General features: G+C 34.5%; 1 protein-coding gene and 1 long non-coding RNA gene across 3 annotated transcripts; one reads left to right on the top strand and one right to left on the bottom strand.

Annotated features, from left to right (window-relative positions):
* Positions 1–17,732: 17,732 nt before the first annotated feature.
* LOC145114556 (uncharacterized) lies at positions 17,733–19,593 on the top strand. The gene is made up of 6 exons (XM_079050602.1): positions 17,733–17,886; positions 18,026–18,226; positions 18,451–18,759; positions 18,842–19,003; positions 19,097–19,180; positions 19,308–19,593. Exons 1-6 carry the CDS (start codon positions 17,857–17,859, stop codon positions 19,413–19,415), a joined length of 894 nt encoding a protein of 297 aa, XP_078906728.1. The 5' UTR covers positions 17,733–17,856; the 3' UTR covers positions 19,416–19,593.
* Positions 19,594–20,155: 562 nt separating this feature from the next.
* Positions 20,156–23,549, bottom strand: LOC145114555 (uncharacterized). 2 transcript variants are annotated; one of them, XR_013711075.1, is made up of 3 exons: positions 23,183–23,549; positions 23,006–23,074; positions 20,156–21,431 (listed from the first exon to the last, which is right to left on the bottom strand). It is a non-coding gene; the product is annotated as an uncharacterized LOC145114555 (long non-coding RNA). The 2 variants fall into 2 exon arrangements; XR_013711074.1 differs by having other exon boundaries at positions 20,156–20,476.
* Between the last annotated feature and the right edge of the window lie 3,124 nt (positions 23,550–26,673).

The raw sequence follows: 26,673 nt of genomic DNA, 5'->3' as shown, positions 1-26,673 counted from the left end.
ACATTAAATAAAAACTACACTAATTAAAATAAAAAAATAAAAATTACATTAAAAATAAAAATTACATTAATTAAAATAAAATAAAAAAAGTAACATTAAAAATAAAAAACCTAAAAATACCAAGCATAACTAAAATAAACTACCCCCTATTCCTACGTCGGACTCGAACTGACTCTTTCATCGCGATAAAAAACTCCAAATCCTCGCCGTCGAGGTCGTCCGCTTTCATTTTCAAGATTTCCATATCGGTTTTTGTTTGAAGCGTCTCTTGTGCCTCTTGAAATGACGTTTATGCTTCAATCATTTTTTGTTCCATCCGAGTCATTAGCTCGGCATTGTTCGTTTGAACTTGCACATATCGATCAAATTTCTCTCCAAAATGATCCATAACACTAGAGCTCGAAGTCGTTGAAGCCGCTTTTTTTGCTTTTTTTCTTCCAACGGGCCAACGAAGAGGTTGCTCGTCTTCAAGATCGAGCGGATCATCGTTGATGTCGATGTGTGTTCACCCGCCCGATTGTTGGGAAGTTGCATCGAGGTTTTGTGAACGCTTTGAACTGGAAGATTGTGAAGTTCCTTCCCTTTGCTCTTTCCATTTTGGAGCATCTTTCAACTTTAGCCACAGTTTCACATACGGAAAATCTTTACGGGTTGGTGTTATTTTTTCAAATTGGTCCAAAGCCGCCTTGAAGACATCGAAATCGTTTGACTGCTTCTTCGTATGTTTAGGAGGTTGTTGTAAATTCCTCCAAATTCGGTGCATTTTAGTCGAATATCGCACCACTTCGAGCTAATTTGATCGGGATTTTATTTTTCACTTCCCGTTAAATCATAGAACACGACTCAAACTTTCTTCCAAATATAACCGAAGGTTTGACTATCTCCTTCAATTGGGTCTTGGGAAACCGAAATCCATGTCTCCGCTAGCTTTTCTTCTTCCTCTTTTGTCCATGAGATCCTTTCTTGGGTGGTGGTGGGTCGGACCGGTTTTTTAATTTTTTTTTCTTTTTTGGTTGTGGTGGTGGTGAAGGTTGAGTTTCCGAAACAAAATTCGGCGAATGAGGGATTGTAATGGTGGTGGTTGTGATGCTTGTGGTTAGAATTGTTGTTGTTGGAATTATTGGAATTGTTGTTGTTGGAAGGTCGGAAAAGGTTGATATTGTTGTTGGAAAAGTTGTGTTTGTCGGATAGGGGAACCGGTTTGAAGCAAATTGACAAAACCACCTTGAGGTGATTCCATGGTGGGGAATTGACGAGGGGTTGTATCTGATGCAAAAGTGTTATCAGGTTTGCGATTTCTAAAGTTTGGAGGGGTATTTTGGTTGAGATCCATGGTTTTTGGTTGTGAAAATGTTGTGTGTATTTTGTGTATATAGAAAGAAAATAATGATGTAAGAAATAAAGGTTAGAAGAATGTATTTATATAGGTAAATTTGGTATGTAAAAAATGTTATTTAAAAAAAAATATTTTTCAAAATTTCGGCAGTTGGAACGGCTAGTCAACCGGTCAAAGGAAGAAGAGCCCTCATTGGGCGTTGTTACTCGTGGTCCGGACAACGAACCATCACGAAACGGACTTACCACGACCGGTCGGGATGGTGTGCACGGTCGTGGTCCGTTGCCATGTATACCACGAACCTCCTCGTGCAATGTATACCACTCGACCTAAAGACATTTGTACTTCTTTTTAGGACGTTATTCTTTTAAAAGTTAACCAAGTATAGTATTATGATTTCAAAATATAATTTATACAGTTCTTCGTTTACCTCTTATAGCATTACACAAAGTTTTTTCCTTTTAGGACATTGTTATTTAATTTTATTTCCAATTAAGACATCATATTTTAGAAATCCAACCATCTTTTCTCATCTTCCCCAAAACAATTTTTTTGTACTTTTGTTATCCGTTGTTACCGACTATCATCAACCAGTTTTAATACTTATATGGTGTTTAACAAGTGTTATTGAACATATATTTGTCCATCTAAGGTCCCTAAAACCCTAACCAACAAAAAAAAAATTATTTTACTGATATTTTTACCAAAACCTAAATAGATACCAACTCTTCAGTCTATTAATTCCCAAAACTCCAACCTTTCTGCTTGAGACCGAACCCAAATGATAACAACTTAATGACCTATTACTCGGTTAATTAATTTCAAAAACTGCAACCTTTTGAAAACCCAAAAAAAAAATCAAAATTATACCCTACAACATGAAGTTTAGATTAAATAAAATCCAGATCAAACTAGTTATCAGGAAATCCAAAAAAAGTCAAATATGAAATGTTTCGTCATACCAAAAAATAAATATCAATAATATTATTCCTTTTGTTTAGGGACTCTAATAGTACAAATAAATGTTCAGTTACCATTTTGAAAAACCATATAAGCCTTAAAAATTAGTTAAATATGTGGTAATCGGTTATAATGGTTAGTAATGGTGAACATGATACGATACTGAATGTTATTATTATTATTATTATTATTATTATTATTATTATTATATTTTCCTTCTAAACCATGTAACGTACTAAGTACATGTTGGGTTAAGATGTCTAAGATCTTGACTAATTGGTATAATTTTAGTAACTAAAAGTAAAGTCTTTTGTGGGTTGTCCTCATAACCAAAGAAATATCTAAGATTGATATTAAGATAGAGATAAATGATTTGTTAATATATTATATAATTAATATATAAATTAGAAATAGTTAATATTGATTAAGAGTTAATCAGAATTAGATGAAATTAATTTTGGGTTAATTAGAGTTAATTAAGGGTGCAAGGGTTGAACTACAATTGTTCAATAGTTGAGCAAGGAAGACAATTCTAGATCATTCCCTTGCTATGTACGATTTTAAGGAGCTAAAGGAAGGTTTCTGGAGCCTCCTGAATCGGATAAGGAAACAAATTTGAATCAGATTAAAATACTATTATTTTAATATTCAAAACTAGGGTTTTAGGGTTATCTGACAGCTATATAAAGGGTCATAACCCTTTGCAAAACCGATCCCTTGCCATACATAAGAAGAAATCGGTTTCCCCCCTTTCTTTCTCTCCATATTTCGATCCTAGGGTTTCCTAGGTTTTGGGTGTGTCATTAAAGGCTTCTACATTATTGGAGCTAGCTTTCCAAGGAGATCTACAAGAGAGTTTCTTGCATCATTAGATTGTTCCAAAAGGTATCTTCTCTAGCCTTATGTTTTCCGATTTTCACAGGTTAGACATGGTTTCATAAAGTATGTTGCTATAATTAGAGAAAATGCAATAGTATTCTACGTTGCATGTACCCATAAGAGTTTATGATAAAATCCGATGTAACATCCCAAAAAATAAGACTAAAAATTTCGATTTTTAAATTAATAAAACCATTATCCAAACAACATCATAGAAACCATAGTGAATCAAAGTGTATCAATAAACATCCAAGTACATCAGAGTAATACAAAAGGCGGAACAATGTGGTGTGTGCACTGCAATCATCCCAGACTCTCCCCCTTTGAACCATAAGTACCTGAAACATAAACTAAAAATCGTAAGCATAAAGCTTAGTGAGTTCCCCAAAATACCACATATCATACATATAAAACATATAATGGGCCCCGCCCGGTATACATACAACATATAAACACATGCATAAAATCACAAAGATAAATAGCATACAATATAATCATCAGACCCCGCCCGACATCGGTCCCCGCCCGGTATACATATAAACACATAACACATGCAAGATTCACGCATAAAACTAGCATCCTAAACATAATAAACCATGGACCGACATTGGTGCCTTTGACCCGCTAAACACAGTGAGGAAACTCACCTCAAGCTGCAGAATCACTCAGATAAAATCTCAGTCTGCTGGTCCGGAAGATCCTCGTGCTAATATCATTAAATAAATATCCAACTAATAATTGGATCTCGACCCATAATCAAGAATCTAAGTTACTTGTCTAATATCCAGGGTAAAAGACCATTTTACCCTTTTTCTTACTTGACCCAAAACCAAGGCCCAACCCATTGCTTAAAAGACCCAAATTCCTAAATGGCATCCCAAGGCCCAATAAGGCACATCTTTGAAATTGGGCCCAAAAGCATCATGGACCCAATACCAAGAAAGTCCATAGTCTATCCATGGCCCAAAGTCAGAAGTCCAACGGCCCAACAAGGCCCAAACCCTAAAAGACCAAAATATGGCCTAAACCGAGAAAATCAACCCAAAAGTCAAACAGCTGAGTACGTTGGGCGTACTCAGGCTTACGCTTGGCGTACTCCATCTGGGACTAGTACGCACAACGTACAAGCTGTGTACGCCCCGCGTACTCCGCATGCAACCAAACCAATCCATTAAGCACTTATTCGGTTAAGCCAACATGCCATATTCTTAGATCTGATTCTAGAAGGCGACTTAACACGGAAATTTGGCAACTTTACCACCTGCATGACTTATTAAGACCCAAAACTCAAAAAGAACCATATTAAGAACCCTAACACTTGCATGGACCAAAATAACCCATAAAGATTGCATTTTTATGGACAATGGACCTCAAATGAGCAAAGATCTAACATTCATAGCTTATGGAGTAGACTATAACTTCATATATGACTTAAAAGACCCAAAAATGCATAAATAACACCCTAAGTTGGATCTAGTACATAGAATCATCAAGATGAGATCTTTTTACCTCAAATGGGTTTCTAAGGTGAAGATAACTCTGGATCTACAAGCTCAAGAAACTCCCAAGCAACCTCCAAGTGTTCCTCTTCTTCTTCTTCACCACAACACACCAACAAACTCACTTTCAAGCTCAAATCTCACCAAATACACTTAGGGTTTTGATATTAGGGATAGGGTGATGGAGGGTGATTAATAGAATGTCCAAAGGTGTTGTATGTTGTTTAAATAGGGTGCAAACCCTAAAAATTAGGGTTTGCCCCTGCACCATGTACGCCATGCGTACTCCCACGTACACCCCGTGTACGTAGGCGAACCTGCGATCGGGAAATGAGCTAGTACGCTAAGCGTACTCAGAGTACGCCCCGCGTACTAGCTAGGGACTAAAATGAGATGATTTTTGTATTAAGTGGCTAAAAGAAACACACCAAATTCTCGAGTGTTACTTCCGATGTGCAAATCCTTTTGTTGTAACCTAGAAAACCCATCAGTGGTATCAGAGCCTATGATTTTCTGTTATTAGTGCATATTATGAAACTGGAATCAAAACCCTGATGAATTCGATAATATGTTCGTACCACGACATGGTGTATCTTCTGCCACGACGTGACGCGCCTCCTGGAGAAGTTACAAGATTTACTTGCCTTTTTCAAATTGTAGGATAATTATTAATCATTAATTGTTATTTAATTGATTAAAATTTGCACCTTAAGACTTGATAATTATGGAATATTAATTCGAAAATTGAGGAAGTGTAAAAGGAAACTAATATTATTTAATTTTAAGATAATTAAGATAACAGATAATCCTTAACAAGATTTAATACAATTAATTAAATGTTTAATTAAAAGATAAATATTAAATCAAAATTGGTTTAAAAGATTAATTAACTAAAAGTTAATTAAATTTAAACCTTGTATTATTAAAAGGTTTTAATATATATATATATATATATATATATATATATATATATATATATATATATATATATATATATATATATATATATATATATAGGCTTAGGTTATTTTATTCTAATTATTTATTGTGTGGATGTAGGATTGATTGTGGACCAATCATTTTAGTTATTTTAAGAAAGTGATTAATATATAAAATTGAATTAAAGATAATTGAAAAATAACATCTAATTTCATGATAATGGTATTTTAGTCAACTAACATAAATTTAAAAAAGGAAAATTGAAGATTTTATGGAATAACTAATTCTTTTAACTTTAAAAATCTGATTTTTTTTGGATAATAATTTTATTAATTCGGACATTCTAACAGAATGTGATTATGGTTATCTTGAAAAAAAATCATTTTTTTCTGATGTTATCAATACTACTAAAATCAGTTATTACATTCATTCTTAAAGAATACAACTATGAAGGGCATAAAAAAACATTTTATTATGATGTTATCAATACTACTAAAATCATTTATTACATTCATTCTTAAAGAATACAACTATAAATTACATTTATTCTAAAAATGTTTGATTATCACTATAACATTCTTGAAATTGTTGTAAGAATCATCATCTACTTCTTGTAACAACTTCATCTTCTACCAAAATCCATCTTCTACCGGAATCCAGAATACACTTGATCTTCTTTCAGAATCCAAAATGCGTTTGATCTTCTTTTCGAATCCAAAATACACTTGAGAAAAATTATTTTTGCAAGCTCATTTGATTCCACCATAATAGGAAAAGTCCACATGACTTGATATTCTTTAAGAATCCTGAACAAGTGAACTAATTTGTTTGTAATTAGAATATTAGAACTAATTTTTGCATTCTTCAAGAATTTGAAGATCAAATTCTCTTTCAGACATTTCTACAAACACCTAGTGTGAAACTAAGGGTTTTCGAGAGAAAAGTAATGAAAATTTAAATTGGTAATGCGCATATAGGGCGTACGTGAGTGTCAGAGTCAATGGAAATTCAATGGGAATGAAATACAAGAAGGGTTTTCGAGAGAAAAGTAATGTAAATGAATGAAACGCAAAACAATTTTCTCAGGGGAATTTGATCGAGCAGTTGAACTACAATGAAAGAAGCAGACGCATCTACGCACCTGTGATCATCTTATTGTTTTGATCCCAAATGCAGATCAAAGAACTGAAGAACACGTGAAATTACACAGTGAAAGAATGAAGATCGACAAAAGATTAAATGCAAATTTTTTGTTGTATATAATACCGACCTTCTACTGTGCACAGTACCGAGAAGTGGGAAATACACGTAAAAGTTGATTCTGAAACCAACACTTGCTTTTAGGGGGTGTTTGGCTTAGCTTTTTAGAGGTCAAAAGTCCTTTTTGGAAAAGTTGCAAAAAGTCAGGTTTTCCTGACTTTTCCAAAAAGTTGATTTTCCTTCTATCCAAAATCCAAAAGTAGCTTTTAAAAGTCTTTTGCCAAACATCTTTTACCTTTGATCTTTTCTAAAAAGACTTTTGGCCTCTCAAAAGCTAAGCCAAACACCCCCTTAATCGGTGAAGCATATGCTTGGCTTACTGGAGGTTGCATATACGATGCTTGTAGATAGGCCCATGAATTTGAGGTCGACCTGAAACATATATCTTTGAACTTTTTCCACCCATGACCTCTATCCAGTCCTCACGGGTTCTGATTTCTAAAGAATCATGGCTCGTTTCCTCTCTCAAATCCTAATTCCAACGGAATCGCCATCACGAGGAAAGCGCAATCAATCGAAGTCGATAGGTATGTTTTAGGGTTGTGGAAGCTTAATGATGTAATCGACATCATCATGTGGTAATAGGCTCGAGATATCTTCTGATCACCACAAGAACACCAACAAGGCATGAAGAATGAAGAACTTGACATCGGCTTTGAAGATTTAGGGATTTAAAGATGATATTGGCTTTGAAAGAAATTAGGGCTTAACGAGTTGAAGAGATATCGGATTAAGATATATATATATATATATATATATATATATATATATATATATATATATATATATATATATATATAAGAGATTAAAAGATGGATTTTTTTATTTGAATTTAATTGTTTCCATAAAAAATAGGATTATAATTAAGGATATTATTTAATGAATATGTAAGATTACTATTATACCCTTATCTATTAATAAAAATCAAATTAATTAAATTTGAAATGATTGGTCCACAATGATTCTTACATCCACACAATACTTAGTTAGAATACTTGAACCTATCTCTATATATCTTTATCTCTCTCTCTTAGGGATGGAAAAAAAACCCGAACCCGACGGGAAAGCCCGAAACCCAAAGATTCTGGGGCGGGGCGGGTCGAGCTTATCGGGTATCGGGTCGTTATCGGGTTTGAAGTTCGGGTTCGGGGCAGGGAGTGGGATATGCATGCCCCGACCCGCCCCGCCTCGAATATATATATATATATATATATATATATATATATATATATATATATATATATATATATATATATATATATATATATATATATATATATATATATATATATATATATATATTTCAGCCCCTGAAAGATTCAAACCCAAAAATCACGTTACTAGTTACCACTATCCAGATTTCCCTTCTCTTCTAGCCGACATCGAAATTTCCAAATTGAAAAAAATCAAAATCTCCTCTCATCCTCTGTGTAAGCTCGTTCCACTTCCATTTCATCGAAGACTTCTATCCCTAATCGTAGAATCGAACTGCATAATCGATGCCTTCCAGCCTACAACGGACTTTGCAGCCTCGTTAGTCGCTCGTTGCAATAGAAGCAAACCCATTTGGAGAATCGCTGGTCGCTCGTTGCAGTAGAAGGTCACTCGTCCGTCGTCGTATTACGCCAACTATAACATCGATCGAGTTCTGTTGTACTCACCAGTCACCAGCGCATCAAGGAAGCGGGTAGCCTCCACTCCGGCGCAGCCAACTCTAAGGACTCGAGTATGTTTGTATTTTGTTTACCAGTCATATGAAACGATTTTTTATTTTTGTTATATGTAATTTGTTTTGCTGTTCATTCTGTTGTGTATTTGTGTGATTTGAGAGCTGTGAATTTTAATCTGATAACCTCTTTGTTGTTATGTGATCTGTAATTTCTTTTTTCAAGCTCAATGTTGCAGAAAAACATGTTTGTAAGTTGTATATGTGATCTGTTTAGAACGGTCCTGTTGAATATTCACACCTTTTATGTTGAATTGAGTTCTGATTTATGATGAATCTGAGTTCTGAATTGAGTTATGTTGAATATTCACACCTTCAAACTGTTGAATCTGATTTCTGATATCACATTGCTTGTTAATTTTCAGGGGATATGAATTAAAAGAGTCAAAATCATGCTCCAACTACAAGTAGTCAAGAATATTACATTTTATAGTTCAAAACTTCAGATGATTTGGTTTGATTTTGAGTTTGTTTAACATTTTGTAGGAAAGCACTAAAGAAAAGAAACCATAGGACAACAAATTTGGATGATGTTGCTTGATTGGGAGTTTTATTTAATGTTTAAATGTAATGTAATGTTGTGATGAATTTAGTTTTTCATATTTTGTACTTTGGTGACATGGTTGCTTTTTTTACAATATTAGACTTTGGTAATTTCTATTTTGTTCAATTAGTTTGTTTAGAACTTATTTGGTAGTTTAAGCCTTTGTAAGGTTTTAATTACTTATTGTTCAGTTGTAGTTTTTTTTTTCTATTTTCGGGTTTTGGGTTCGGGTTTTCGGGTCTATATCGGGTTTTGGGTTCGGGGTCGGGGTCGGGAAAATTTTCTGCCCCAACAGGGCGCCCCGATAAGAAACCTGTCGGGTTTCGGGTCGGGTTCGGGGATGATTTTAAATATCGGGTTCGGGTATGGGATATGCTGCCCCGCCCCGAACCCGCCCCTTTGCCATTCCTACTCTCTCTCTCTCTCTCTCTCTCTCTCTATATATATATATATATATATATATATATATATATATATATAGGCTTAGGTTATTATATTCTAACTAATTATTGTGTTATTGTATGAATGATTGTGGGCCAATCATTTTACTTATTTTAAGAAAGTGATTATTATATATTATTGAATTAAATATAAGTGAAAAATACCATCTAATTTAACTAGAAGGGTATTTTAGTCAGTTAATATAGATTTAATAAATGAAATTTGCATATTTTAAGGAAAGTTGCATATTTTAAGGGAAAATAGATTCTATTAATTTTAAAAATCTGATTGTATGGATAATAATTCTCCTAATTCGGAAATTCTGACGGAATATGTTTATCAATATATAGAAAAATAACAAAAATTATTGAACCATACAAGAATACACATTCTGACATAATATATATTCTGATTTAATGAACTTCTTGAAGAATAACAAAATTTTGGATACAAGTTAAAAAAAATTTCATTACATTCTTAGAAAAGAAAAAAACTTATATACTATTCTATGAGAATGTTACACTTATTAATAACAAAGAAATACAAATATATAAATCATTCTACCAGAATATACTATTATATATATTTCTTTTTATTATATTGTATATTATTATGCTAGAATAATCCATTCTTTTTGGAAGATTGGTGGTCATTGTTCATCTTCATCCCATACAATGTTCATCTTCAAGATTCTATTCTGACATAATCGGAATTCAAGATTCCATTCCAGTAGAATGTTGTAAGTCTCATATGTACCATTCCCAGCCAAGAAAACAAGAACATTCTTGTTCTTGATTTCATGTATACCTGCAAATGAGAAATACAACCACTCATTGTTATTGCTTAATCTTCTTTCCGTGGCAATTTCAAGCAATAAACACCACATCGAATTCTGTCAAGCAAAACAACCAATTTCCTGTAAAACATTAACCCCAAAAATCCATTCCATTTATCCATTTCTATCAAGAACAATCAAACCCAAAACCCATCAACACTTCACTGAATTTTTGTCAAAACAAAGGAAAGAAAAACAAAATCAAAGGAATATCCATGGCCACATTTGGTCTACTGCTACTCAGGTGACAAATCCCTCTAGATGTCTAGTCTTTCTATTAGAAAGATCACTTCTTTGCCTCTGGATAATCAGAATTTAATACGACTTATAATCATCAAATCAGAAAATAATTTGTAGAAATCATCGCTCATTAAAAACAGAAAAAAAAAATCAACTCAGTTAGAAACAACTTCAATACTATGCTGAGAAATCTTTGCCTCTGGATAATCAAAAATTAAGAAAACAAGAGAAGTTGTAATCAGAAAACGCATACATCACATCAAAACCAATGAATTGACAGTGATTGAAGCTCGAGAATCAAATCAAAATCGGTGAGAGAGAGCGACAGTCGACAGAAGTGGAGATTTCAGAAGGAGAATATAGAAATTTGGAAAATCATTGAATCGATAATCAAGACTACTTAATCGTTTCAGAATGAAAAGAAGAAAGAAAAAAAGAATCGAGAAGTTTTACCTGCTGCAGCCGATCCCACAACCAAATCCTTCTTCTTGCTTGACCTTTCGTGCCTCGTCTTCCTCCTTGGATCGACACCACAACTTCTGCTCTTTTCTACATATCACAATCTCCTCTTTCTCCGCTTAAGCAAATACACGCCACAAAAGGATTTAGGGCTAGGTTGGTCTGTTAAGGCCGAAACAGAAGATCGCACCTCTGATTCGGAGGAGAAAGAGCGAAATCTCGCTGCCTCGTGCCTTCCTTCCTTTGGTTCGGCCAAAAACTGGAGATGGTCACTTAGTTCGATCGATGGTGGTGGTGGCAATCTTCTGTTTTGGAGCTAGGGTTAGGGAGGATCGAATGGGATAGAATACAATATTGTTGATTGTTTTAAAAAGGGATAAAGGTAGGTCAAAGTAATTACCATAAATATAGGAGTGTATTTGTAGAAATTATTTATCAAATTACTAAATTACCCTTATTTATTTGTTTGATTATTTATTTATTTATTAAATTTTGATTGGCCCACATTTATGCATACAATAACACAATAATTACTTTAAACACCTGAACCTACCTCTCTCTCTCTCTCTATATATATATATATATATATATATATATATATATAAGGATGTATTTAAAAACCTTTTAATAATACAAAGTTTAAAGGTTATAATACTATATGTAAAACATTAAATCATTCAAACCAAGATTAGGCCTCATTCATGCAACGCCCATTTTGACAGGTAAAACTCTTGCTAATTAATTCATTTATCCATGGACTAGACTTGAGTACGCTGGGCGTACATAAGGTATGCACGGCGTACTCCTATGCATGGGCGAAGTAGGGATGTCCCCTACGTACGTTGGGCGTACCCATGCGTACGCAAGCCATGGGAAAAACCTAATTTTTAGGGTTTGCACCTATTTAAGCTCATTAAGCCCCCTAAGTCCTTCACCGTATCAGCCTCCATTGCCTTTTTGCCTGGGGGTAGTTGAGGTTTTCATCAAAGTGGTATAGCAATCTTTAGCTTCTTGTTGGTCATTTTTTATTTTGACTACTCCCCATAGTATAGACATCTTTACACATTGGTGGTAAGTCGAGGGGACAAATTTCATGTCATGGATTCAGGGCCCGCCTAAGATAATATTATAGCAAAAAAAAATAATCAACAGCACAAAAACGTTGGTTAGAGTTAACTCCTTCTATGTATATTGGTAGTTTGATCTCTCCAATGGTGTTCTTGGTTTCACCACTGAATCCTACTAGGACTGAGGATCTTCAGACTATTTCATATTCTAGGATGTTCGTCTTGTTGAGTGTGTCTGACAGGATGATGTTGACTAATTTGCCGCCATCTATCAAGATCCTTCAAACAAAGTGGTTATCCACGTATGGTGTTATGACTAGACCATCATAATGTGGGTCGAGGACATTTTCACGGTCATCTTCGTTGAAAGAGATCCTCTTCTTGTTGTTCAAGAATACATTCTTTCTTGGCTTGTCTTATTTTTACATCTTGGAACTTCTTACATGTCGCTTTGCTACAGTTCCACAAATGTCAGATCCATCGGAGATATAGTTTAATACCTTGGCGTCCGAGGGAGGAGATACTATTTTTTTGCGGAAGAGTTTCAGGATCTTGGGACTTAGGGCAGTATTGTCCTTTTTTTTCCTAAGAGTTCTTTCAAATATCCCTTGCTCAATAGATAGTTAATCTCTTTTTTTAGAGCAAAGCGGTCTTCAGTAAGATATCCAAAGTCTTTGTGGTAAGCACACCACCTGGACTTGTCCTTCCATCATGTGGTCTTCTCATTTTTCTTGGGACATCTTGCCTTGTCCCCAAGATTTTTCATTGCATAGAGTAGACCTGAAACATTAACGGAAAAACAGTAATCAGATATATTTGGATAAATTTCATTTTCCTCTTCATCCTCTAGAGCATTGATCTTATGATTCTCAGATCTTGATTAAGGTTTAGCTCTATAGGACTTTTGGGAGGAAGATTCATTCTTTATGTTAGAATGATCGTATGATGTTTTTGTCCTTTTTTTGGATCTTGTTGTCTTCTTTTAGCCTGATGGATCTCAAGACTTTATTTCTGACATCGTCTAATTTCTTGCATGGGGTCATGATGTCACACCCCCAAACCGGAACGGCGGAAACGTTCGGGGGCAGAGGACGTCATGTCAAGTATCACAACACATGCATTATAGTAATCAAAGTACAACAACCATTGCATTAATAATGTATAAGTTTTTACATGAGTGCTCAAACACTAGATGTTCAACATCAAAAGTAGATATAGTAAAAGACAAAAGACGCAACACGGTACTAGGCTGTCTTCTCAAAAGCTCCGGGAGTGTACCTGTCTACTGGATTCCTGAGAATACAAGTTATTTTGAAAGAGAGGATCAACATTTAAGCTGGTGAGTTCATAAGTATTAGTTTATACTCAAATCCGTTTTCTCGTTATTTGATAAGGTAAACACGTTTTTCCCTAGAAAATCCTATATTTTATGATGTATTATACGGTAAGTAAAAGAGTGAAAGTTTATGCGTTCTTAAGTGGAATACTGTGTTATAGTTTACAAAAGACCATAAAGAAAAGGCGTTTACCAATACGAAAATAGTATTTCGTATTTATACTGGTAAAATACTGTGATATAGTTTTATAAAGATAAAACTATGTGAATTTCTACTTATTCATACAATAATCATTTTATTCAATATCAAAATGTGAGTTATCATAACCATACTTGGTGACCAAGGATCGCCTGAACACGACGTTCTCCAGGCGTCGCAATCGGTAGGACATTTGTCACCACAGGTCTGCCGACCTAGCTGTTGCAAGCAACTCTGGCGCGGGATTGTCAGTCCCGTATAAATCTATACACAAGTGCCGCGCTCTCCCCCGATGAGACTCTGGTTATAATTTCAGGACTTGGGGGATACTTATAAAAGTATATGAAGGTTGCCTCACAAATGCTATATTGATGATTATGTATAGAATATTGACAAGTTACTTTATAACAAATACTCAATAAGTTAGTTTCATAAACTATATAAAATATAGTTTATATGGTTGTTTTCTGATTGATGTTTTCCAAAGAATGTTTTCTACTTGTTTTCTGTTAAGTACCAATAAATGAGTTCTCTAAACTATACCTATTATAGTTTAACTGTTGGTAAGAATCAGTAATATTGTTATTCCATGAAGTTCGTTGTTTGTACCAAAAAGTACCAAACAGTTTGAAAACCCTTTTTATATTTATATAAATGTAATATTTATATAATTGTGATTAATTAGACCTTCGATTATATAACTTTACCCCAAGCCCACAACCAAACAAGGAACAGGAAATGAGGTCAAATTATATATTCTAGATCTTTTGAATCCAAATTATTTAATTTACACATATATAAATATGTAATTTTTGATAATTATAAAAATTTAAAAACTTTAAAAACATTTAAAAGCATTTTAGATATTAACACAATTTTCATTGTGTTTCACCTGTATTCCCCCTTAAAACAGTTTAAAATCATAAAAATGTAGGGGTATGAACTCACCTTATGTGGGTGATTCAATTGAAGATTCGATATAAGATGATAAGTTTCACGAGTGAAGTCTCGAGGCACAAACGAGTCCTAAACACGATTCATACAATATACATGTATACTTATAAATAAATATACTCATAACAGTGATAGGAAAACGAACTCATCTGCAAGTTTAACTTACAAATTAAGGTGTTAGAAGCAAAGTTTGAAGACTGCAAGAGAGTTCACGGCCTGATGGAGGGTTCACGGACCAAGAAGAATTGATGTTCTTGAGTTCACGACCCAACAAGCTTGAAGAATGATGAAGATGCAAGTGTTTTCAGCCTAGAAATCCCTAGAATGATGATGAAATGATGAACACCTTGAAGATCCAAGCAATATTCCAAGAAGAGTTGAAGGTTTGAGAGATGATACTTGAGAGAGAAATGATGGAGTTTGCGGTTAGAAGTGAAAGAATGAGGAAAAATCAGTCTCACTTATATATATATATATATATATATATATATATATATATATATATAAGGTAAGGGTTCACGGCTCCGAAGACTGTTCACGGTCCAAGGGTTTGCGGCCCATGTTTGCGGTCGTGAACCTCGCATGAAGGGGTTTACGGTCCGAAGTTTTGGCCTCGCATGGGTTCTCAGTTCAACTTGTTTCACTTCTTAAGCATACAATACCTTTGGCACAAGGTTTATACACTTAAAACCCATTAATTTAGCCATATAAGAATAATAAAAGAAATGAGTTTGACCTTTACACGATATGTTTGACTTTTACAAGAATAAAATTTTCGAGTTGTCACATCATCCCCCCGTTAAAGGGAATTTCATCCCGAAATTAAGTCTAAGGTATACACATGGACTAAAGGAAAAGAGGTGGATACTTATGTTTCTAATGATCCTCACGCTCCCAAGTGAAATTGGGTCCTCGCTATGCACTTAAGCAGTCCCTCACTATCGGGATAGGGATTTGATTAGTCCTATCGACTTTACTGTCTAGGATTTCTACGGATTCTTCCACAAAGTTAAGGCTCTCGTTTACCTCGATCTAATCGAGTGGGATAACAAAAGTCTTGTCGGACAAACATTTTTCAAGTTAAAGACGTGGAAAGTAGGGTGTATGTTATTGAATTCTCGAGGTAGTCGGGGTTTATAAGCTACTGGATCAAATCTAGTAAGAATCTCGAATGGTTCTATGTACCTTGGATTTAGTATTCCATGCTTTCCGAAGCGTATCATGCCCTTCCAAGGTGAGACTATCACATGACGTGGTCACCAACCTGGAATTCCAAGGGTTTCCTCCTATTGAAGGCGTAGCTTTTCTGTCTGACTTTGGAAGTTTTATGTCGCTCTCGGATTCGTACTATCTTCTCGGACACATGTTCTGGTTAGCTTCTCCATTTTGCCTGTTTCCTTCAATTTGCAGGAAATGTGCGGACTTGGTTAATCTGTCGACGATCACTCAAAATGGTATCAAGTCCACCTATTGCCTTGGGTAACTTGATTATGAAGCCCATTGCAATTCGCTACCACTTCCACTTAGGTATCTCCGGTTGTTGTAGTAAGCCTGCGGGCTTTTGCTCTGAAGTTCATGATAAGACTCATACTTGGCTCATCCACCATCACCTCTTGTATACAAGTCGTATATACTTTAGATTGACAAAACGTTCGGATGGGTGGCTCTGCCCCAAGTCCACAACCAGACAAGGAATAGGAGATAGGGCGGAATCACACATCCTAAATCTTGTTAAGTCTAAATTATATACCACTCTCGCGTATACACTTAACAGCGATAGATTAACCTCATGAGATCTATTGGGGATACTTCGGGTGGTTACTGACTTCTGAGACTTCTTTGGTGCTTTTCGTTTCAAGTTTCCTATCTACTGAGTAAGCTAGAAAGGCATTTCTAGGTCACACAGTGTGTATAATGGAGCTTTAATTAGGAATAACACCCTTTGATAAACCTTTATTTTTTAGGTGTTGTTCGATTATGAAAGGATCTTCGGTAAGTGGTAGTTTTATGGTAAACGTTTTGCACCCAAGATCTAAATATTCAACAATGAAATAACATTTGACCTAGAAATGCACTTCTTGCGACAAATCAACATGATCCTTTTAAGTTATATAGGATCTAAATTGTATCTTTATGATTGTAGTAATAATATTTATTAAAGAGAATGACAAAAAAAAAATCCAAAAATGACATATAAATTATCATTATTGTGTTTTTAATAAGATAATATATTTATTTTGAGTTTTTTTAAGAAATAAATATAAGTTTTTTTTTTCAAATAAATTTAGTATATATAAAAAAAATCTCTAGAAAAGTCCTTAAACCTTAATCTTATTAACGAAAAAGTCATACATGATTTTTTGTTTGTAATTTAAACATTAAAACAGTTTCAAAGGTTATTTTTCAAGTGTTTACCGGTTTCAATGGTTGAATCACAGGAAAAAAAATCAAAAAAATCAAAGATAACTTTTTTGTAAATAAAAACAAAATATAAAGATTTTTTTTTCAAAACTCCCTAAGGGAGGAGGGAGTCATTCCCTCCAAACTCACTGAACTCACTGCCACATCACTTTTTCTCTTTTATTTTTCTTCATCTTTCCGAACCCACGACATCCGTAAATCCTATCTTTTTGAACCCACTCAATTAAAAAAAATACAAAACAATCAAATGTAAAATCTTAATTAGCAATAGAGTTATCGGCGGTACCACTCCCGATTCAACGAGTGGGTTGATTGGTTTCACTAACCCACTTCATCATCTCTCTCTACTTTCTCTTTCTTATTTTCTCTTGTACCATGTGTTTTAAAACTTGTATTTTAGTTGTTTTGTATTTTTTTTTAATTGAGTGAGTTCAAAAAGATAGGATTTCCGTGTGTTGTGGGTTCGGAAAAATGAAGAAAAATAAAAGAGAAAAATTGATGTGACAGTGGGTTCGGTGGGTTGGGAGGGAACAACTCCCTCCTCCCTAATAGATGAAATTGTCAAAGAAGGTTTTATGGACCATCGAAGTTGAATAAATCGGAAGCGAGAGACCTTTTATGTAATTCACCTATTCTTTTCAACAATCGGACACAGTTGCCAGTAGGCCCATACTTGCCAGGGGAAACCAGTCGGGTTGTAAAACTCAGGTGTCGACTCCGCCGGAAAGTGGTGGACGTTGACCTGAAAGCTTTCTGTTAAAATGGCTAAAAAGCTTATCAGATACTCCGTGGTAAGTTCCTTATACTCATCTCTCTCGCACTTGCCAGGCACACACAAGGGCTTTAGTATATGAGCTGCAAATTGCTTAGCAACCGAAATCTTGAAAGTTTATTAATCTGGTCTCTTTTTTTCTTTGACATACAAAACAGGTGGATGCATTTACTGATACGGCGTTTAAAGGAAATCCGGCGGCTGTGTGTTGGTTAGAGGGCATAGAAAAAGATGATAAATGGTTGCAGTCAGTTGCGGCTGAATTCAATTTATCCGAGACTTGTTTTTTGACTCCAATCGTCGACGACGCTTCGAAGAACACTAGATTCCATCTCAGATGGTTCACTCCTGTAGCTGAGGTTATCATGAGTTTGAATTTCTTCTATATATTATCGCCTCTATTTATATGTTTGTTTAGGTTATCATTTGATCATTAGAACTTCTAATTTGAAAATTTCTTCATTCTTACTGAGAGAACATTTGCCAAATAATTCTATATGCGTACTTGAAGAGCAAAAGTCATTCAGTAATAGGAATAAAAACTATGTTGATCTTATTCTGTTGTTCTATTCTGGTGATATAGGTGGAGCTTTGTGGTCATGCAACTTTAGCAGCCTCCCACTTCCTTTTCGAATCAGGCTTGGTTAATTCTAACACAGTTGAATTCTCAACTCTTTCTGGAATTTTGACTGCCAAAAAAGTTCCTGAAAGCAGGATTAAGGACCCATCATTCACAGAAAATGGTGCAGCACAAGCCAAGTTCTTGATCGAACTGAATTTCCCTGTTGTAGTAGTTTCAGATTTCAGTGATCTTGAGGTTTCAGCAATTTCTGAGATACTAAATGGTGTTTCTGTTGTTGATGTAAAGAAGATGGCATCTGATGACATCCTTGTATGTATCAAATTTCTCTTACATTCACTCATTTAAAACAAGAGTAGTGATCAAAGTCGATTGTTCTTCCCTTGGTGCACAGGTGGTGCTTTCATCAGGAAAGGAAGTTGCTGAATTGATGCCCCGACTTGATAAGATCAAAAAAGCACCAGGCAGAGGGATAGTAATTACAGGGCTTGCACCTAATGGATCAGGCTTTGACTTTTATACTCGCTTCTTCTGCCCTAAATATGGAATTGATGAGGTAATTACATTGAAATGCTTTTCTTTCATCATGTTCATGTTGTTAGTAGTAGCATAATTGTTTGATCTTTGAGTATACTTATTTCTCTTTTAGGATCCTGTTTGCGGAAGTGCACATTGTGCCCTAGCAGCCTATTGGAGCGACAAGTTGGGGAAATTTGATTTTCTTGCGTATCAAGTATCTCTCTTTCTCTCTCTACAATTATATGTCACCTTAAATTGTTATTTTTCATACATACTATTATTGACTACCTACTCACTCTATTCTCTTACACTCGTTTGTCTGTGTGTTTTCTATTCATCAGGCTTCACCTAGAAGTGGCATTTTAGATATACATTTAGATAAGAAGAATCAAAGAGTACTTCTACGAGGTAAAGCCACCACAGTCATGGAAGGCTCTCTTTTGGTCTGAATTAAGATGATTCAGATTGTAATCAAATGCCAAAGTGAACTATTTTCTGTTATTGCAATAGTTTTTACTTCCAAGATGCATGGAAATCGTGAAAGCATATATAGTTTCCTGAACCTCTATGTGTATGCGGTTATATTGTGAATTTAAGCGTTTGCTATTAAAAAGGTGTTTTTTGACATTTTTTCGGAAGACAAAAAAACAACTTATAACTTTGGAAGACATTTTTTAAGTTCTAATCGAAATGTGATATTTCTTTTCCACCATCACCATTGCCTCCGCCACCGCCATCGCCACTATCACCACCACTGCGGCCGCCACTACCACCGCCTCCGCCACCACCTCTGTCGCTTCCTCTACCACCACCTCCGCCACCGCCACCACCGTCACCCAACCCCTTTCCTATCTCCGCCACCACCAACACCAATATTACCATTCTTTTTTGTAAAAGACTTTAAGAAACAAACATTTTTTATGATGACTAAATACATGAAAAAAGACTTTTGGTCCACATCTTATTCCGCATACATGGAAAAAGACCAAAAACATTTCACCTCTTCCAAAACAAATGTCACCTAAGTGTAATGGTTATGCACGGCCATTGACTTTCAATGTCCGGGGAGAGATACTAAAAAAATGCCCTTATATATAAAAATGTTATAGCAAAATTGAAATAAATTTTATAACCAAATTAAATCATGGTTATACAAACAAAAACATACAAAAAATCATCTAAAACGATGCCTACGTGCATTTTTTGAATAAAAAACATCCCTAATTTTATGATAATCAAAGACTTTGTCGAAATTGACTTTTAACACTCAAAATCGCCAATCCATTTAATCTTTCTTGACTCATGGTACTTCGAAGATATGATTTCAATAGTTTCAGTTTTGAAAAACTTCTTTCCACGGTAGCTACTGTAACCGGCACTATCAACAAAATCTTATATGCTACCAACACATTGGGAAAATTGTCCATTTTCTTTACAAACTCCATAATTTGAATAGCCACCCAAGGAAGTTCACATTTGTATGCTTCATCCGGCAACCTTACTTGCAAAACTTGTAAGTATATAAATAAACATTTTCCATCAATATCAAGTTCCTCACTGGCTGTCAAACTAGTTTCAAGTTTCATACAACAATTTTTTAATTCATCGTCAAGTAAAGATTTTAACTTTGAACCATTAAACAAAAATCCAAAAATAGATTCAAAATGTTGCATTGGCTCAAATCTACTTTTCAATTGTGTAAGAGTCATGTCCACTAGAACAATAAAATAATCAATTTTAAATTTTTCTTTAGACGATTGTTGTTATCTTTCAGGATTTGGAACTTCGTCAAATTGTGTTTTTCTATAAGCAATATGTTTAATAGGAAATTCAGGTTTAACTCCAATACTAAGTGTTATTTCTTTAGCTTCATTAATAGCAGAGTCAAGCCCATTTTCCCTATAGTTTTCAAAATAATTAACTAACCCTCTAAATTTTTTACCGCAACATCAACAATCATATCTTTAGATTGTAACTTCTTACTTACCAAATTAATTCTAGATAAAATATCATGTCATATTATTAAACTTAAAATAAATTCAAAACTAGAAAATTCACCATTTATTAATGATTCGGCATCTCTACAAACTTTCCCATCATCACTCACTTAAGCTAATTTTTCTAAAGTTTTTTAATTTTGAAAAAGTTGAGTTTTTAATGCTCCAACACTTTCAATGTGACTTTCCCAGCGTGTTGGAGACAATGATTTAAGTGTTAATTCATCTATATACTCAAGTAATACACTCCATCTATGTGTAGAACTAGAAAAAACATGTGGAAGATATGATGGATAACCTATTGACTCATGTTCAAATCCTGACACTACTCAACCCTTGTGGCCATGGAGGTTCGCCTGCAGTGACTCCAGGGCATGAGGCAAAGCCTCATGTTTGCAGCGGGGGATTAGTCGGTGCGCGAAAGCTGGCCCGGAAACCCTTGTTAGGGAAGTTCCCTTTCCAAAAAAACTAGAAAAAACATTATATATCGTTTGACAGGTACCAAAAAAAGTTTTTGCTTTGTGACAAGAATTTGCCATATCACGCAAAACTAAATTTAAGACTATGACATCCACAAGACATATAAAAAACTCTTGAATTTATATCAAACAATCGTTTTTTGTACACCTTGATTTTGCCTTTCATATTTGCTCAATTATCATACCCTTGTCTTCGAATACAATTAAAATCCAAGTCAAGAGATTTCAAAGCATTTTGTAAAACATTAAAAAGTCCTAAACCAGATGTATCTTCAACAACTAAAAATTCTAGAAAAAAATCTTCTATTTTTATTGGCACACTTGCAACATCGACACATCTTATAATCAATGTCATTTGTTCTTTGTGACTTGCATCCGCCATCAAGGATTATAGAAAAATATTTTGCAGTTTTTATTTTTTTAATAATTGTACTATTTACTTCGGATGCCAACATTTCGATTAATTCATTTGGAATTTTATGACTAAGATAGTGATTATGACTTTTTTTTATCTTGAATTAGTCGAAAATGTTGTTTCATTACCGGATCAAATGCAACAATCATTTGAACTATACGTAAAAAGTTACCATTAGAATCCTGATATATTTTTTCATTTGTTCCACGAAAAGCCAAGTTACTTTCAGCTAAACATTTTACAACTGCAATTATTCTTACCAAAACTTCTATTTAATCTAATTTGTGTTTCAGTCCAAGTTTTTAAATTACTCATATGTTCAGAACTATTTTCATGTTCAACTAATTTTTCACTTAAGATGTTTCCAATCTTTTATTCCTTCGGTTGCCACATTACTTCTAGACGGAGCAGTTTTAGACAACTTACAACAAAAACAAAAAACTTTATCTATTTCTTTTGAATACTCCAAGCATTTTCTATCACAAGTATCACCATTTGTTAATTTATGAACATAAAATTCACAAGAAAAATGTCTAGCGAGTGCATCTTTTGGAAAACTCTTGTTAGTTTCAATTTCTCTAATAGGCCATTTTTCTATAACCAATCTTTCATTTTTAAATCTAACTCATTCCACACTCTTGGATAAAAAATATTCAAGTCACTTGGTTTTTCAACAAAGTCATTTTCGAAATCATTAGAATTATCAACAGGCTCATTGGAATTATCAACGGGGTCATTAGAATTATTAACAGCATCTTCAGTAGAATTGTTTTCAACAAAATTTTCATTTCTAGGAAAATAATTATATATAGACCCATGCATTTTTTTAGCAATTTCTTGTTCTCTATTTTTTCGTTTTCTATTTTGAGCACCCTATGTTTGTTTACGTGGAAACATATTTAAACAATTAAATTCAACAAATAGAAGTATATCAAAGAAAGATACAACCTGATGGATGGGAGAGGCTAATGTTGAATAAGAAATTGGAGATTGGAGAAATGACAAAACCTACTTTGCTTAGGCCTTTCAAAAACTTTCATGCATTAAAAAAATCACTTAACTCAACAAAAGTTTCACACTTTCATTCAATTCAGAAAATTATTTGTCTATTACCTAAATATCAATTCAGAAAAGAATAAAGTTATTACCTTACAAAAAAAGAGCCGACAATCACTTAACAGAATTAATATTCTCTTTAACTTGATCGATCGATAAGTCTGGAATAGAGAAGATGCAATAAATTAAATCGATTTCAATAAAAAAACTGTTCAAAATCATCATTCATCAAAAACTAAATCTAAAAGGAGGAGAAGTGGAGAACCAACCTGATGTGTGAGTCGTGATTACATACACTAATGATAATTTGATACCGTTTCTGATTTCTGAACTCTCAAGATTCAAGACTCAACCAGTCAATCAGATGGGGGGCAAGATAGTCGGACAACGTGAACTCGGGAACATGTCAAAACGTGGAGGAGAAGAATGATCAATGGATTAAGTTTAACTGATTAATGCTTGTTATTAAAGATTTCATCGAGAATAGGTCAGAAGTGGATTATCGGATTCACAATATCGTTGATTGAATGGCCGATTGCTTCAATTTTACCGTGTGCGACTCCGAGATTTCTGCTACTCCTGCTAATTCAGGAGTATTCAATTTTTGCCATTCTTGACTTCGTTCCCAATTCCTACTAGTCGCTCACAATTGACAAACATGGACTCACATTTGGCCCAATTAATTAATACATATACATAACAATTTTTAAAATTTTGTTGCCCCTAGGCCCACTGATACATATCCATGGTTTTTTGGTGTTGTTTTTATTATCCTTACTTATGTATACCAATGTCGAATACCAAATCATGTAAATACAATATAAACTATTCATATGTTAATATAGTTATTTATGTTAAATAATTATTCATGATATATTAACATATAAATATACATGATATTCAAATATGAATTTTACATGGTATTAATCTTACTTAACCTTACATATGTAGACTATCCTATTCACATATGAATACACTTGTTTATGTTACATAATTATAATATCTTATCTTATCTTGTACTATATTATTTAGTCATATCTTGAATTTTAAGATATGACTAAACACAAATATTTTATTTAACAATGGTAATTTTTTATTACATAATAGCTAATAATAAAATCTAATAATTATTTTCTCGTAAGAAACTATTCGCCAAAAAATGTATTTATCGTCGTCACTTTGTGCGGGCAGACATCTAGTATTCACATATAAATATACATGGTATTCACAGTTATCCTCAAAATAATCGTTAACCAAACGTTTATGCCCTTCTTCGTGATCTCCTTTAACGCTACACGTCGTTTTAGTAGTGGAGCTGCATCTGGTTGTAGTAGCACGTCCACAATACTTGTACATCATAGTCGCAAAGATATTGTCATCGTCATCATCGTTGGACAGGGCGAACGAATCAAGCGGATCCTTTTTTTTTAATTGTTGAAAGTTTTTATGAAATAGAGAGAATAAAGGAAAGTGGTAAAAACAAGGTGTTGTTTTTATGTATTTATAGGTAAATAATTTTTTTTTATTGAATGTGACCGTTTGAAAATGGTCGAATTCATGGAAAAGTGGACGTTGCTCGTCGTTACCAGCACAACGGATGGCCACATAACGCCCAAAAACGTATAGGTGGGGCGGTGTGCTGTCGTTAACATGACGTTTTCCGGCCTCCACATCATTGTAACGGGAGTGGGCGTTGCCCACACCCAACACTCTAAAGAAAGTAGGAGAAGTAGATAGCAACTTCACGCCTTATTTTGATCCCACATCGCCCCTGGACAAAATTTTGCTCACCACTTGCTATATAAATGAACTCCATGCGTCATGTCTCTTCAAGGCCTTTTCATTTGCTCTTTGCAAATACCGAGCTTTCATTGAATTTTCTTTTATATTAAGGGAATTCAAAGTTAATATTTGTTTTAATTCGTTTAGGTTTCACCTGATTCTTGCTCGTTCAAACTAGTTTTGACTTAGTTTGGTCTTAGTTATCTTAAAACAAATAATTAAAGTGAGTATCTGGTATTGGAACCGGAACCGGCGGTTTCGGTTCTGAAAATTTAAGATCTGGTGAAACCGATTCTAGTTATGGTTCCTGTCAAATTAGATGGGTATGTAGAAAGTTTTGGTGCGAAGATTACATGAGACTGATACTAGAAAACGATAAAGTAGATTGAGATGGGTTAAGTTGTAAGAACATTTTGAAGTAATTTGATATGGGGAATGCAAATCCATGTAGTGTACCCAGGTCGATGCATATAAATCTTTTGGCCCATGACATACGACATAATATGTGCAAGGTACTTATGTGAGAGCGTTTGAGAGCATCATGTATGTTATGGTATGTATGTACAATACTATATTTGTAGTAAGCGGTTAATGTTATTAGTCGGTTCATGTTCCCCACAAACATGTCATACTAGAAATTTGGTGGTGGTGAATTGAGATACCCAAACCCGATCCACTTGGCTTGAAAGTTGGCTTCACTTTGAGGACGAAACATATTCATGTTCAATATTTTTCCTAGTGGTTATTCACAAAAATAAAAAAAAATCAATTTACAGTATTCATACATATGACAATGTGGCGAATGCGTTTACCAAGGCTCTTTCCATTGGAGAGTTCGAGCATTGATTGGACATCATAGGTTTGCTCTTGTGCTGGTGTTGTTTGAGAATTTAAGGGCAAAATGATTTTGAATAGCTTGGGATATTGTTTGTATTCATAATCTATTGCACGTTGTTGACCTTCATCATTTTTGATTTTAAAATGGCAATGTCGAAGATTGAGGTAGCATTTGGAGTGATTTTTAATAATGTCGTGTTATTCGTTACCTAATCACAACCTTTGAGAACCGTTAAAAGAAGGCTTCATGGCGTTTCTGCAACGTCTCATTTTCACAACAAAAATTTTTATTTCTAATTAAGGTAAAACTTCACGTTTATATAATCCAAGTTAAGAAAATCATTTGTTCCAAGATACATTTGTTAAAAAAAAATCACAGTGATATAATAAACACGGAAACTCCATGGTTGCTGATGAATGTATACAGTCACGTCTTCGTCTTCCCACGATCACCAATAATACTTGAAAAACATTTAATCCACAACTGTAATCCAAAGCTTAGTGAGTTCCCCCAAAATACCACACACCACAATATACATACAATACATGCATACCAGGCCCACAACACGAATATTGGATTGCCCTAGGCCCACAACACGAAGATTGAATTGCCCCTAGGCCCACAACACGAAGACTGGATTGCCCCAAGGGCCACAGGACAAAGATTGGATTGCCCTGGGGGCCACAACACGAAGACTAGATTGCCCTAGGGCCCACAACACGAAGACTGGATTACCCCTGAGCCCACAACTTAAGACTGGATTTCCCTTTGGGCCCACAGCCTAAGACTGGATTGCTCCCAGGTTTGTTGGCCTGTAGCACAAAGCAGTACTGCCTCAACCCACCCCACCACAATATGTCGACATATGAAATAAGCAAGTAATCAAGTAATCACATAAGCACATGCAACTATCTACCCTAGTCTACATGTTTAACAGTTCACTACTGCATACCTGGCCTTATACAATACTACACCATTACTGGCAGATCTCTAAGGAATGCATAGCTATATGTAATTAGAGGTGAGATAGACATTCGAACATTATATCTTACTCTAGAGCCACAACCAAACAAGGAGCATGCAAGAAAGCCTAGATCAAGAGTTCTCAAGTTATCCTACATGACTACATACAGCCCCTAG

This window comes from Lactuca virosa, chromosome 5 (genome assembly GCF_052849685.1).
Source record: "Lactuca virosa cultivar CGN04683 chromosome 5, Lactuca_virosa_CGN04683_v6, whole genome shotgun sequence".
NCBI classification, from domain to species: domain Eukaryota; kingdom Viridiplantae; phylum Streptophyta; class Magnoliopsida; order Asterales; family Asteraceae; genus Lactuca; species Lactuca virosa.
This window is presented reverse-complemented; position numbering and strand designations above follow the sequence as displayed.

Coding starts and splice junctions, on each gene's coding strand:
- LOC145114556 (XM_079050602.1), top strand. CDS start 17,857: ATGGCTAAAAAGCTTATCAGATACTCCGTG. Junction 18,760..18,841: donor TGGCATCTGATGACATCCTT/GTATGTATCAAA, acceptor CTTGGTGCACAG/GTGGTGCTTTCATCAGGAAA. Junction 19,004..19,096: donor CTAAATATGGAATTGATGAG/GTAATTACATTG, acceptor TTTCTCTTTTAG/GATCCTGTTTGCGGAAGTGC.